General features: G+C 37.0%; 1 protein-coding gene across 2 annotated transcripts in view; it reads left to right on the top strand.

Moving 5' to 3' along the window:
* Window positions 1-13,049, top strand: part of LOC115903941 (neuroendocrine protein 7B2-like) — a 42,348-nt gene extending 29,299 nt beyond the window's left edge. For both annotated transcript variants that reach the window (XM_030948892.1, XM_030948891.1), the window contains 3 exons: window positions 1,521-1,633; window positions 6,312-6,365; window positions 10,039-13,049. In XM_030948892.1, the coding sequence (XP_030804752.1) occupies window positions 1,521-1,633; window positions 6,312-6,365; window positions 10,039-10,134 (263 nt within the window). In that variant the 3' untranslated portion in view covers window positions 10,135-13,049. The remainder of the gene's footprint in view (window positions 1-1,520; window positions 1,634-6,311; window positions 6,366-10,038) is intronic.
* The last annotated feature ends 293 nt before the right edge of the window (window positions 13,050-13,342 follow it).

The following is a 13,342-nucleotide window of genomic DNA, read 5'->3' as shown; positions in this document are numbered from 1 at the left end:
AAATGGCTCTGTCATAGGTATGCTGTGAGTGAAGATAGTATCTGCTAGGACTAGAGTAAAATGTTTTTCAGAGCCTTAAATGGAAATTCAAGTGACTGTATTATGCATACAAATTACCAGAGGCCTTCCTCAATCAGGTCTGTGGATTTGCTTAATGGAAAACAATTTTTCCAGTTACTGTCGACATATGCACATTCCACAGCAGGAATACATAAGCCTGGAGCAGCTGAGTGGAAGACTTTTGGATTAGCAGTCATAGAGGACACCCATGTGTCCAGCTGCCCTTTGTGTTTTCTACCAAAAGACACAAATGCTCTGAGGTCTACCACACTTGTCACCTGTTTCTCTCTTGATATAACCTTGCCCCTGATGAGACTGAAATGATTTCTAAATGTTTTAATAGTTTCTGAGTTACTTAGCCAGTATGAAGAGTTTTCCCCTGTTTTCTATTGGCAATTTTATTTTTTACTAGTCCCAATGAGAAAAGAGAGAAAGCTGGATCTTTTGAACTCAGAATAACCTCCTCAGGTCATTGAATCAACACAGTTCTAAGTCAAGTCTTTACCCACATCTGAAGGAAAAAGACAATCTATCTGCAGATCTTTTTACATGATGACACACAAGGACAGAAAGGAAAGTCCACAGGTGTGTGCTCTGGAGTGCCTGTGTTCTGGCAGCTGCAGCTGTTTGAATGCCCAGCATCATGCCCTGGCTGGTAGGATCTCCTTGGGTATGTCTGAGAGGAACTTGGACTGCAAGCTCCCCATGCTGGCTAAGCAGTAGGAGCTCCAGGGGCAGATTCTATCCAAAAAGCTACTCTGGCCTCAAGTTACTGAACCTTTGTGTCAGCTAAAGATGACTTACTTTGGTAAAAAGACCCCAAGTTGATTTTTAAAAGGATATTATCTTGATGTGACACTACCCACAAAACCATCCATTATGGTTATAGGAGGTTTCTGAACCAATCAGATTAGTTACCAATCTACAGAAATGTTTTCATCATAAAACTTCTCCTACATAGCATTTTTATGAGGTCTTATGATGCAGAAATGATTTTCAGCCAGGTTGAACAAAGTAGCAAACCAGAAATGGAGCTCCAGGAAGAGCTACTCAGTGAAAGAAATTCTGTCTTTGCTCACAGCACTGTTTTAGCATGACCTTCAAAAGTATTGCCTTACCAATTTCTAAAATTATTTGTGGGCATTTAAAAGGGAAAAGAATACCTCTTCTGAATCTGAACAGGATGCAATTCTAGGTAAAATCAAGTGCAATAATTAAAAGAAAAACATAAAGGAGGGAAAGAGCTTGGAAAATAAACTCCTTCAGTTTTCATTAAGTTGTGAGGATTTTTTTTTTAATAAATAGATCCTAAAAAATTTGTTTCAAAAGAAAAAAAAACTGGTATTATCCAGTTCTTTATGTTTTTTTAATTGCATGATTGCATTTAAGAAGTTTGCTGACTAAGGTGGCACATATTGTGTGTTTCAAAAGTACTGAGCACTCGGTGCTTTCTTTTGCAGTTGATGATGGGTGTCTAGAAAACACCCCAGACACAGCAGACTTCAGCAGGGAATACCAACTGCACCAGCACCTTTTTGATCCAGAGCATGACTATCCCAACAGGGGCAAGTGGGTGAGTACATGCTTCTTGCTTATTTTTGTTGCATGTGAAACTGGGTATTATCTGCTGTGTGGGACACTATGAAACCATGAGGACAATATTGTCCTTAATGCTGGAAAAGTTATCACCCTGAGGGAAACTTCTCAAAAAAGGTGAACTTGCCCTGAAAAACAGAAATAGTGCTTGTGATTGATAAACACCCCAGAAAAACAGAAAGCAGAAATCCTTGTTCTATTACCTGTCCCAAAGCATGACAGCTTGATAAGTGCAAAAAACCACATTTCAAACTACAGTGAACATGCAGCCAAAATTAGTGCAGATCTTAAAATTTCACAACATAAGATGGCCTTAATATTAAAGAATATCCAGGTTCAGTGACTATTCACTGTTCAGCTACATACATAAGAAATAGAAAGAAAATACAGATAGATGGAGTTCAGCAGCTTAAAACAGCTTAAAAAATCTAGGATGACAATTTGCCTTAAGAAATCCTCCTCACCTTAAGGATTTTGGAGGACTTGATGCTGCTTCTTCCTCTAGTGAGGTTATGCGCTGTATTATATTGAACACCTATTTGACACATCAAGTGTAATAAACACAGTGAGCTACAATAAGGGCAAGAATCTTGCTCTGAGCATACAAGGACTTTAATAACTGCAGCTAGACTACTTCTGCAGGCTAGAGGCTCCAAAGAAAGCTCTGCCACTTAATCTTGGATTACATCAGTTAAAATGTCCAATCCCAAATCCATTTTCAGGCGCCAGGAAAACAATAACAATGATCATAATTTATGCTTGTAGAGCAAATAATGAAATCTCATTTTACATTGTTATAACACTTCACTTAAGATTGCACTAAACCAGTGCTCTGTAAGCATATATCGATAAATGGACATGTTTGGCCGTCTCTTCTCCTGCTGTAATTTTGAGACAATGATTCATCTTCATAATCAAACCAGTGTAAGATTTATAGTCTTAATTACTTATGTGAGTGCTAAATTTCTGGAGAGAATCATGCCAAAAATCCAAATTTTGGGAACTTGTTGCATTCTGAGTAATTACCATCAAAGGTTTTCATTTAAAAAACACCAGATGGTGAACGTTCTTATTTATGCCAGATAAGGCTGTTAGTTTTCTTATTATTCATGAGTACTTTACTTTCATAATACCATTCTGAAGACTGCAAAGGCACTTCTGTAAATCTTTGGCCTATAGCAATATTTCAGAATCAAGCAGACATACTGTGTTGTCATCAGCAACATATATACTTCATAAATGATAGTAAATCATTAGTGAATCCTGGGCTTTTTTGTATCTCCATCCATCACTACTAATTCAGGAGAAAAACTGCTCATGTATGGATTAAAACACTTCTGAGTATTAAACAGTAATCATATTTAGCTGCAGCTTAGCCAAATCCAGATCTTTTTAATTAGCGATGAAACAGCTGGTCATGTGCATGAGCAAATATTCTGCTGAGGTCCAGGAGAACAACCCTGATCATCTCCTAATTACATACTACCAAATGGTAAAAGTATAAATACAGTGGTGTCTTTTTGTGGCTGGAGTTTTTATTTTTAATTCTCTGGAAAAATCAGGTAAACACTCTAAAAATTAGCTGTTTGCTTATAAAGCAGAGCTGAAGCAGATCAGATCTTTTAGGGCACTCACTGTTGTCTGCAATAAGTTGTAAATGACCAACACAGCTGGCTGTGGGCTGCCTAGTGGGTAGCTGTGCATCCTCACCCTCTCACTGCCCCCATCACCTAAAATTCCCTCTGCCCACAACAGTTTGTTCCTGTTTCTCCAGTTGAAGAGCCTAGGACCAGGGGCAGTGATGGTTGTGTGCTCACAGACTGTGTTTCCAGCAGCTCTTGCCAGCTGAGTGGGCACCAGGCTGTCATCACCAGCAGCAGCTCCTGCAGCCAGTGTCTGCTGGACCCATGGAGGCTGGCATGTGCTCCCAGCTCTTGAGGGAGCTTCTCCCCAGCCTTTTCCTACCACTGTGTGGTTGAGGAAGTGTTACAGCTCCCAGGGAGCCAACATGCATTCCTTAGTGTAACCACAGAAAAACACAGATTCCATTAGCAGGTCATAAAAAAAGGACCTGTTTGTCCTACTGGGACAGAAACAGGTTGGTTGGCTTGTTTTGGTGACACACTGTCATGCTTGCAGAGCTGTGGGACCTCGGCAGTATCCTGTGAATAACACACATTTTATAAGGGTCAAACCAGTCTAGAAGCTGTCTCATGCAGCAAAGTGCATGGTTATGCAGATGCTAAATATTACGTGTAAACACTGCTAATACATCTGCAGATACAAATATATAAATCATAATAAATATATACTGGGTTAGGAGTGGGAAGAAAGGGGAAGAATTTTTCTGTCTTTGGGATAGCTCCCCATATATCAATATGTTGGCCAGTGAGAAGTCTCAGGAACAGACTCTGTTTATAGAGTGAGATCCATGGCTTATACTCTCCTCCCCTCTACTTATATGGGGAAAACACAGAGGGGACAGTGGAAATAGTAGGATGAGTGACTTTTGGAGTTTTCTGTCCTTGTGTACAACTATAGTTTCTAAGATTTCAGCAGTTTTTTCCCCAGTTCAGACTTTTCCTTATAGGACACACACACTTTCTGAGTGTACCTTTCTTGCATCTTGCAGGTTGGCTCTTTTGGTGGTTTGAAGAAGCGTTGTTGGCATCCAGAAACACTTGCACAAAGATAATTTACACTATACAATTTACAATCAAATGTAAAAACCTCTTACATGTTTGTTGATTTAAAGCATTTTAACTTCTGATTTTTTCCACCCAAATCCCAACCTGTAGTACTCTAATCCAATTGGCCAAGAGGATACAAAGGAAGCTCCGGGTGTGAGGGAGAAGTAGAAAATCACATGCAACATGTCTCTACATGAGGTGTATCTTTAACTGAAGAAAACTCTGTGCCTTCATCCTTAACAACCTCTCAGTGAAGGATGAACACTTCATGGGCAGATTTTGGTGGCTGATGAGGTCAGGCCATTACGCAGTGGAACATATTTTCAGGATTGCTATTATCATACAAGTGTGTTCTTAGCTCATGCTCCACAACCATATTTGCTTTGTACTCCACATAATGCTACAGCAGTACTTAGGGTCTTAAAACATTTTCTCAAACAGACTAAACAAAATACGGTTTCCTTGAGCAGGGATAGTTCAATTGTAAGAAATTTTTCAGAATGACAGAAATGCTAGCTCCAGTAGTCCATGAAATTATTTTTATTTCAGAAACACCCTTTTTCCTCTCATGAAAGTACAAGGTCAAATACTTTAGAAAGAGACGCTTTGATGGTGCTTTGTTTCCTAAGGAGAACAATTCATGCATCCTTGAGTTTCCTTAAAATGTTAAATTTAAATTTTCCTGAAGTGAGTTAAATGACTAGCATAAATGACTAGCCAAGAATGTCCCCCTTGGCCAACTTCATTTCTGTTCCCTTTTGGAACAGCTCAGACAAAATAACTGAGGTTGGACAAGAGATAGGCCTTGTGAATTTGAGGTTTAATGAACACAAGAAGTACAAAACAGACAATTTTGGCAGATTTCATTGTAACACTTGAAAATGTTTGTTTTTTCTCATATCAAGGCTGCAGAGAAAGTTAGACGTGTTTGGTGAATTTGTCTCGTGCTAGAATTACACTTTCTATTTATATAATCAATGTTAGGTCAGTTGTTTATAGTAGAATTAATGGCCTTGTTTATATAGTCTTCTGCTTTTATACATGTAATTTTTCTCTCCTTCCATTTTCAGGTTAGGGTTTGGTTTTGGTTTTCTTCATAACATAGAATTGAAACAAAATGTGTTGAACATGTGTGTGTTATTCCAGACTTTATTAGAATTCACTACTTATAAGAAATACAACAATATGTGGATGCACTTATGTAAACTATGGTCAGAGGGGGGTTTTGTGTTGGTTTTTCTTTTTCATTTTCTTTTCTCATCATCATAACTTTCTCTTCTGCCAAGATGTTTCTGGCAGTTTTTAAAAGGTTTGCCATTAAAAATGTTATAGACCAAATGGTTTTTAGAAGCTTTATTGAGGGCACTACTTAAACAAAGGAAGAGTTGGCGCTGAACTCCTTTCAGCAGAACTTTGCACTGGGAAGTGTTGATATCTGGAAGGGAATAAGCAAAGACAACAAAACAGTAGGAATGACGCCTATTTCTGTTTTTAAAAGGAATTAGAAAATCCCTTGTAAAGCAAATTTTTTTTGCTCCTGTTCTTCTGCCACCTCAAATGTATATAAAGATATACCAGAGGCAGGACTCCTGCTTCTTCTCCCTCACATTCTTATTTTTCTTTTTCCTTCTGCCTTTTCTTTAAAAAAAAAAATTATACCATGAATCACATGATGGGGAACATCCAGACTATACAGCACATACTTGAAGCCCTTATTGCCTGAACACGGGACATAACATAGTGGAAAATTACTGGCTTTTAAATTGTTGGTAAGGCTGTGACTGCTCCTGACGAAATGTGAATCTTAGTAGGAATTTGCAAATATTTATTTGTGGTTTATTTCTCCCATAAAACTACACACTCCTCTAAACTTGATAATATTTAATAGCAGAAGTAGTGTTTTAAAAGAAGAGTGTAATGGATTTGATGGCTGTGATGGGTTGTTGTTTTTTTTTTTCTTTCCAGAGCAAGAGTTTACTCTTTGAGAAAATCAATGGTGGTCCAAAAAGAAGAAAGAGGGTAACTATCTGAATATTTCATAGCCCCTATATAATCTAGAGACCTAATAAAAATTAAAGCTGTATTGTTGAAATGAAGAGATAGTCTAATGCATTTGTATTATACTTTAGATTATGTGTCAGGAACTCTCTGTGATAAACTGCTATAGCCAGCTTAAGGACTGAACACTGGGCACAAGCTTTATTTCTCAAAATAGACTCTTACTTTCAGAAGATACACTTAAGTATAGAACATTATAAAACCTCATATTTTCTGTCTTTTAAAATTGATTCTGTTTCCTTAAAACCATTTAAAATTATTTAAATAACTCTAAAACAGAATTTGAAAATTCCTACTAAAAATATTAGTAAATTTAATTACCACTATCTATGTCTGTGAATATATTTTTGGGTGTAAATAACACTAGAGGTGGTTCTTGATCTACCTCAGATGAAACTCCTATTTCTGTGTCCCACTTGCTTGAAAGACAAAGATGAAAAGGTTCTCACTTGTTCTGCTCCTGTAACAAGGAAGGCAACCCACACAGAGAGATTCTGCACAGTCTGCCTCATACTCTCTCTTTTTTCATAGTGTCAGCCTTTCTTTAATTAAAAAAAAATCACTTTCAGTAAGAGTCGACATCTTCAGCTTTGCTGCTGTGTATTATTTTTTAAAAAAGGAAAAGTCTAGCTCTCTGCCAGAAAGTAGCTTTTCAAAATATGACAGCACAGTTTATATTGTAAATGAAGTAAATATAGTGTAAAATAACAAGCATAAGCGAAGATGATTTATTTATTTATTAACTCTCAAACTTTAAGTCTTTGTTAGAAAGGAAGAAGATAACGAGTTGATTTTTTCCTGATTCAGACATCACTGGCAGCTGGCACTTCAACCATAAGTTAATGATCTGACGTGAGCTTAGTACCTGCTTCATGCTTACATTTGATTTTTGAGTGTTAGTTGAAAAGTAAAAAAGGGTAGTCACCTGACTTTAATTTTTAAGTAAGTAGAATTTACTCTGGAAATAGTTCAGCAGAATATTTATTAATAGCTAGAACAGCATGTTAAAGTGGAATTCGTGGAACATATACATGAGGGAGAAAAAATTAAAAAATGAACATTTTCTTTTCGTGAGCTGACTGACACAATGGGATACAAAAGAAGTACTAGCTGGAGACACTTGACAGCTACATGGCCAGGGGTAGCCCAGAATTTTGAAGGTGAATTGCTTTACAGACTTATAAAATAAGCAGACTTATTTTCCTAGCACCAACATGTCACTTAATGCTAAATTCATTAGAATTTAATAGAATCAATAGAATTTAAATTATTTTAGGGTAATACTGTAATGATTACTAATGATTTAATGAACAATTCAGAATCTCCACTTTATCAGCAGAAGAGTAACCTAGAACTGTCAGCAGCAGAATGTGTTTTTCTAGAAATCAGGAAGTCCCCCGGTTTCCCCTCCTGCCTTTTGTGCTCCCTGCCACTCCTCCATGCCTTTCTGCACAGACACAGTTTTGGGATCTGGCAACAAATTGATTTTTTTTGCATCTGAATGTCCCCATCTGAGGTTAAAACAAGTCCTGTGTAACAGTGTGTGTAGTTACCCTGCTGTGTCTATCCAGGGCTGTAGTGAAGCAGTCACAGAGGCACCACTGGAGTCTAGAAAACCGCATCTTCTGAGCACGTGTGTATATTCATGTATTTCTGTGTGCCTCTACAGACACACGTGCAAGCATGCATACACGTGTCAGTGTTCACCATGTGCTGCTGTGCTCGTTTCTCTGCAGCACTTCCACTGCAAGACAAGGAGGTTTGCAGTGACATCTAATTTTAACCAGCAGCTCTCCCTTTTTTTAAATGTCCGTGCTTGCAGAGAGCCCCGTCCAGAAGCGTCAGGACCATTTCTGTGATCACTGAGTTGGTGTGGGCTCAGAGCTGTGTACAAAGGTGCTTGGGAGCTTGCATTACTTTCAGTTCTGCACAGCTGCATGGGATTAAAACATATTTTAGTCAAATCAGCCAAAGTATTTTGCATTATATTTTGTCTTTTGTTGGTTAAGAAGGACTCAAAATTTCATGTAGTCTCATTCTCTTCAACTTTATTTCAAAAAGTAGCAAGCAAGTACCATTCCAAAAAAAAAAAGACCAATTAATCTTCCTAGGAATCTTCAAATAATTCTTAGAAGTTTATGCAACAGTTGAATTTCACTAAATTAACATTAAACAGAACTTCTTTAAACAAACACAAACAAATCATTTACATATGTCTTATTTCTAACAATTTAAAGCATTGGAGTTAGTTTATTTTCAAAGATTTTTCCACATTCATTTCTGGTTCTTAATATTTTTATGTTTTCACTTGCAGCAGGCAAAACACCCAAAACCTAACAGAAGTAAAGCAAAAGGGCTGCTCTGTGCTATGACTAAGTATTAATGATAGCATCCACAAATCTGGAGAAACCTAAGGGCTTAAATTGAAGATAGATAAACCCCAAATGTTTTCCAGAGATTTGACAAATAGTTCAGATAGCTGAAAAAAAATATTTCATGCCCATTATGAATGCTTTTTTTTTTTTTTTATTCCTAAGTTTTGGTGAAAGAAGCACAGAAATGTCTCAAGAAAAGTAATTTCTGTGACACACAGCCTGACAAGAATCAGGAGATACTGGAAAATTTGCATTCCTCTGAAGTTTGTCCTTAGGCAAACAGTTTTTATTAGCATCAAAAAGCCTTCATGCTAGAATTTTTTACTATATTTGTGTGAAGAAGACAATATACACTTGAATTTTGCTTACACTGACACTGTAACAAGCCAGAAAGCAGGTGTAAATGATACTTAATACTGAAGCTCCACTGAACTGCTTGCCACTTTGCAAATACCTTAAATACATTTTACTCTATTGGTATAGATAAAATTCAGGCATTTCTATGTTACTCCCTCTACGATCTCCAAGCAGTTTTGAGACAGGATCTGTTCATCTTCAGCCTCACATTGTGCTGCTTGCATGGTGCAAAGTGAAGTTCAGCCCTCTCCAGGAATCTTCTTTCCAGCATTCCCTTCTTCTGGCAGTGCTACGAGAGCCATTTTCTATGCCAAAACCTTGTTTGGCTCTGCTTCTTTGCCAGCAGCTTTTTATCTCAGCATCAAGAGAGGAAGCAAGGAGGGGTTTCCTGGAGAGGAGACAGGCTGAACAAGAGGCTTTGGTCAAACTGGAAATGTGGTCTCTAATTTGTATCCCAGCACAATGGCCATGAGGGACCTGTGATTTAAGCTAAAGCTTACCTGTACTTCTCCAACAAGTTCTGTCCTGCCTCAAGAATTAGGGAGTTAGAGCTGCTGGTGCTTCTCTGCTGAGCTGAGGAAAGGAGGAGTGGAGCAAAAAGGCAGTGTTTAATTGAGATTGTTCTATATTCCTGAAGGGCCTCCTTCATTTGTATTCCTTTCAGTGGATCAAATTAAATTCTTGCACAAAAGAAAACAAAAAAAAAAAAAAAAACAAACAAACAAAAAAACCAGCTCAGAAACAAAACACTAGTTGACTTTTAGATTTAATCCCTGAAAGCACATTTTTCCCAAGTCTGTAAATATCTGACAGATAAGAAATACATAAATATGTTCACTAATCCTAGTGTTTTATCTGTTTCCCTGTTTCTAATAAGTTTAAATAATTTTAAACTTTTTCAGAGTGTGAACCCCTATCTGCAAGGACAGCGACTGGATAATGTTGTAGCAAAGAAGTCTGTTCCACAATTTTCAGATGAAGACGAAAGTCCTAAATAAGTACAATAAAAATGAAAGATGAAAACTCATGCCGTCCTTCTCTAGATCATGATATTGCTTATATATAATCATCTATTAAAAGCCTTGTGAATGGCAGCATGCTTATTATTTATATAATTGTAGATGAAAAACAGCTGTATTTATAACAGCATGTTCTCCTAGATGATAAAAGTATGGTTCTGCTTTTTGTTAAGTTATGGTAAAAGGATATTTCTGTTGTTTTTATTTTAGTCATGGAGCAAACTTTAAAAATGTTAGTCATTTTTGATAGCTAATGTGAGGTAAATGGTCTTAATGAGAAACTTGTAAATAGGAAGATGAAAAAAAATGCCAAGTCTGACTCCAACATTTAATCTTAAATGTTACTATGTTTGACACATGAAAATTATAGTTTTATGTTTTGTTCACAAATATTGTTACTTAGCAAAGACAAAGTATTTATTTTACGCAGGGAATTTTGGCTTTTGGTCCATTTTAATAAACATTTAAGCAATCTACAAGGTTTGCAAAGTGACATTTTCCAAAATATTTCAGAGGCTCGTTTGTCTCTGTTATTGCTGTGCAAATTTAAGAATTAAAGAACTGCTTTTTCACTGTATTCACTGAAATAATTTTCTGTTAGTTTTAATCATTCCATGCCCACAGCTTTCTTGAACACTTGAACATCTTCCTTCCTTATCAATGGAACTGTTATGTGAAAATTAATCTCCCCTGCTGTTCTTTGTATTTATGCATTACAGTGTTGCTAAATTATAAGTAAAGATGGAGACATTTGTCTGTGTTAATAAGGTTGTGTCAACAACCTCAGAATCTAAATCCAGGATATGAAGGTCATTACAGTTGATCTTCTGAAAAAGTATGCTACTCTAATACCACTTGTAGCTATCATTGCTCTTGAATTTGTTCTGGGAAACTTCTAGCCCCTAGGAGATTGAAGAATTTTATATTCCAGAGTTCTCCCTTTCTGTAAGATGAGAACACACCTGACTATTTCAAGCCACGTGAATGGAGCACTGGAATTAGGGAAAATAGCATTAGTTTACAGCTGATGTTACAAATAATATGAGGAAAATGGTGAGGAAAAAAAAAGTAGTTTTCTTTCCCATCCTATAGAAAGATAACAGGGAAATAATGATGACCTGTTATAAAAAGGAAAAAAAACCAAATAAGAAATTAAGGTTCCTGGCTACATAAAATTAAAGTTAACAGGATGGCTCAAGTATGACTGTTGTTGGCATTTGCTTTTTTTGTCCCACCACTTAGTTATTTGTAATAAATTATATATGTAGAGAATTGGGCCTTTTGTGCCATATATGGGTAGATTGCAAAATTTTGGAATGGACTATCATGCCTTTCATCATATTTCCTTTTAAAAAAAAATCTTGATGAGAAAAATGAATAGTATGTCATGAAGTGGGGTTTATACTCACACAAGACACAAGCATGAAGAATTTCGATGAGTCACAGAGCTCCTTTGGCTTCCAGTGGCTGGAACAGGATGGGAACAATCTAGCTGTCCCTGTGACAGAACTTGTGTTCTCTGCATCTGGAGCTTACTCTTTATCTGCACTCCTGCTTAGTCTTCACACAGGTATTGAAAGCTGCAAAGCTACAAAGATTGATCCAAAACCAACAAAGAGTCTATGTATGATGGCATAAAGCTGACATTAAAACTTACTGATGCCCAGTGGCCCAGAGTGTGTGAAATGGTCATTCCTTCCGTCTAAACCTGCTGCCAGCCACTGGTGGAGCTACAAGGCTTCCAGGCATTTGGAGGCCAGACTGCCATTCCTAAGAAACTGGTGTTTCTTCACATCCTTGACTGTTCAATCGATACTTCTGAAGTAATCTGAGTTACATTCTGTCCTTATAGCTCCAGTGAAATCAATTTGAATCACAAAAATGAAACAACCATGATGGCAATTAATTTAATTTTTAAGCTCTTTTTAAGGACAAGTATATTATGAAAGGAAGTGTGTACAGTAAATAGGGAGCTTGAAAAGGGAAGGGCAAAGAAGCATTGCTTGCTTAATAGTATCAATAATCCCACATGTAATTTTGTGAAGCACTCAAGGTCACTCCAACCCTGTGTGGGAATGTGAAATCCAGCACTGCAGACTGGCCAGAACAGGGATACCTGGCAGGCTGCCTGCACGCCACCAAGAGAAGCTGCCCTCCCGTGTATGATAGACCTGCACAGTGCAGGCAAAGGAAAAAATCACAATTCGGACCTGGTTTTGTCCTTAAATACAAGCAAAGAACAAAGTAAAAATCTTTACACTGTACAAAACAATTATGTGTCTTACAGGAACTGTCTGCTGAAGCAAGTCAAGTGTGTGGTGGTGAGCAGCTGTCTGCTGAGTTCATCAGGCAGCTTGAGTGCATCACCAGGAAGACTCAGAAGTACTATTGTGAAATTTTAATAAAATATAGCTATTGCACCATGATAATGAATTTCATTATTCTAATTTCAGTTTCATGGCAGAGCTGTCTTTTGGTACTGGGACTGGCTAGTCCCATACTGATTAAAAAAAAAAAAAAAAGCAAAAATCCTTGTCCCTCCTACTGTTCCAATAAGAGTCCAAACATCTATGTGTAGTTTTTTAAACAGAATAATCACAGTGCTGGTCTTTCAGAATCAATGAACAAAGATACCAACTATCCCCCCTCACTCAGAGTTCACCAAACCAATATTTACAAGAATGTAAATAGCTGCACAGGTGTAATTGCCATTTTACCTTTATGATGCATGTGAATTAAGGAGCATGTATATTGATACTGTTGTTTAGAATTTTCATAAAATTAAAACCTTTTAGAGTATTTTAAAATTTGCAAGTGTGTTAATTACCTCTCATGCATTAGAGACACAATGTGCTTGGAGGAAGCTATACAAAATAAAGTGTATTGCCCTGAAACATTGGTTTTGACTTGTAAAGAAATATTTATTACTCTAGTTTAAAAAAAAGCACTGCATAACTGATGAGAATATTTGGCTTGTGACACCAAATTTACTCTGGGGGTGCATGTGCATACACACACATTAATACACTTTTCAACACAATACAGTCTGATAATAAACTCGTTAGTAAAGAATATAATGATGTTAACCCACAGAAGAAAGTAATATAAATATGCTTAGTGAATTGCTACAGAGGGGAAATAGTGATATATTTCTAATTACTGGCACATTTGCATTCACCAAATGCAA

This window comes from Camarhynchus parvulus, chromosome 5 (genome assembly GCF_901933205.1).
Source record: "Camarhynchus parvulus chromosome 5, STF_HiC, whole genome shotgun sequence".
NCBI classification, from domain to species: domain Eukaryota; kingdom Metazoa; phylum Chordata; class Aves; order Passeriformes; family Thraupidae; genus Camarhynchus; species Camarhynchus parvulus.
The sequence above is the reverse complement of the archived record's forward strand: the minus strand, read 5'-3'. Positions and strand labels throughout refer to the sequence as shown.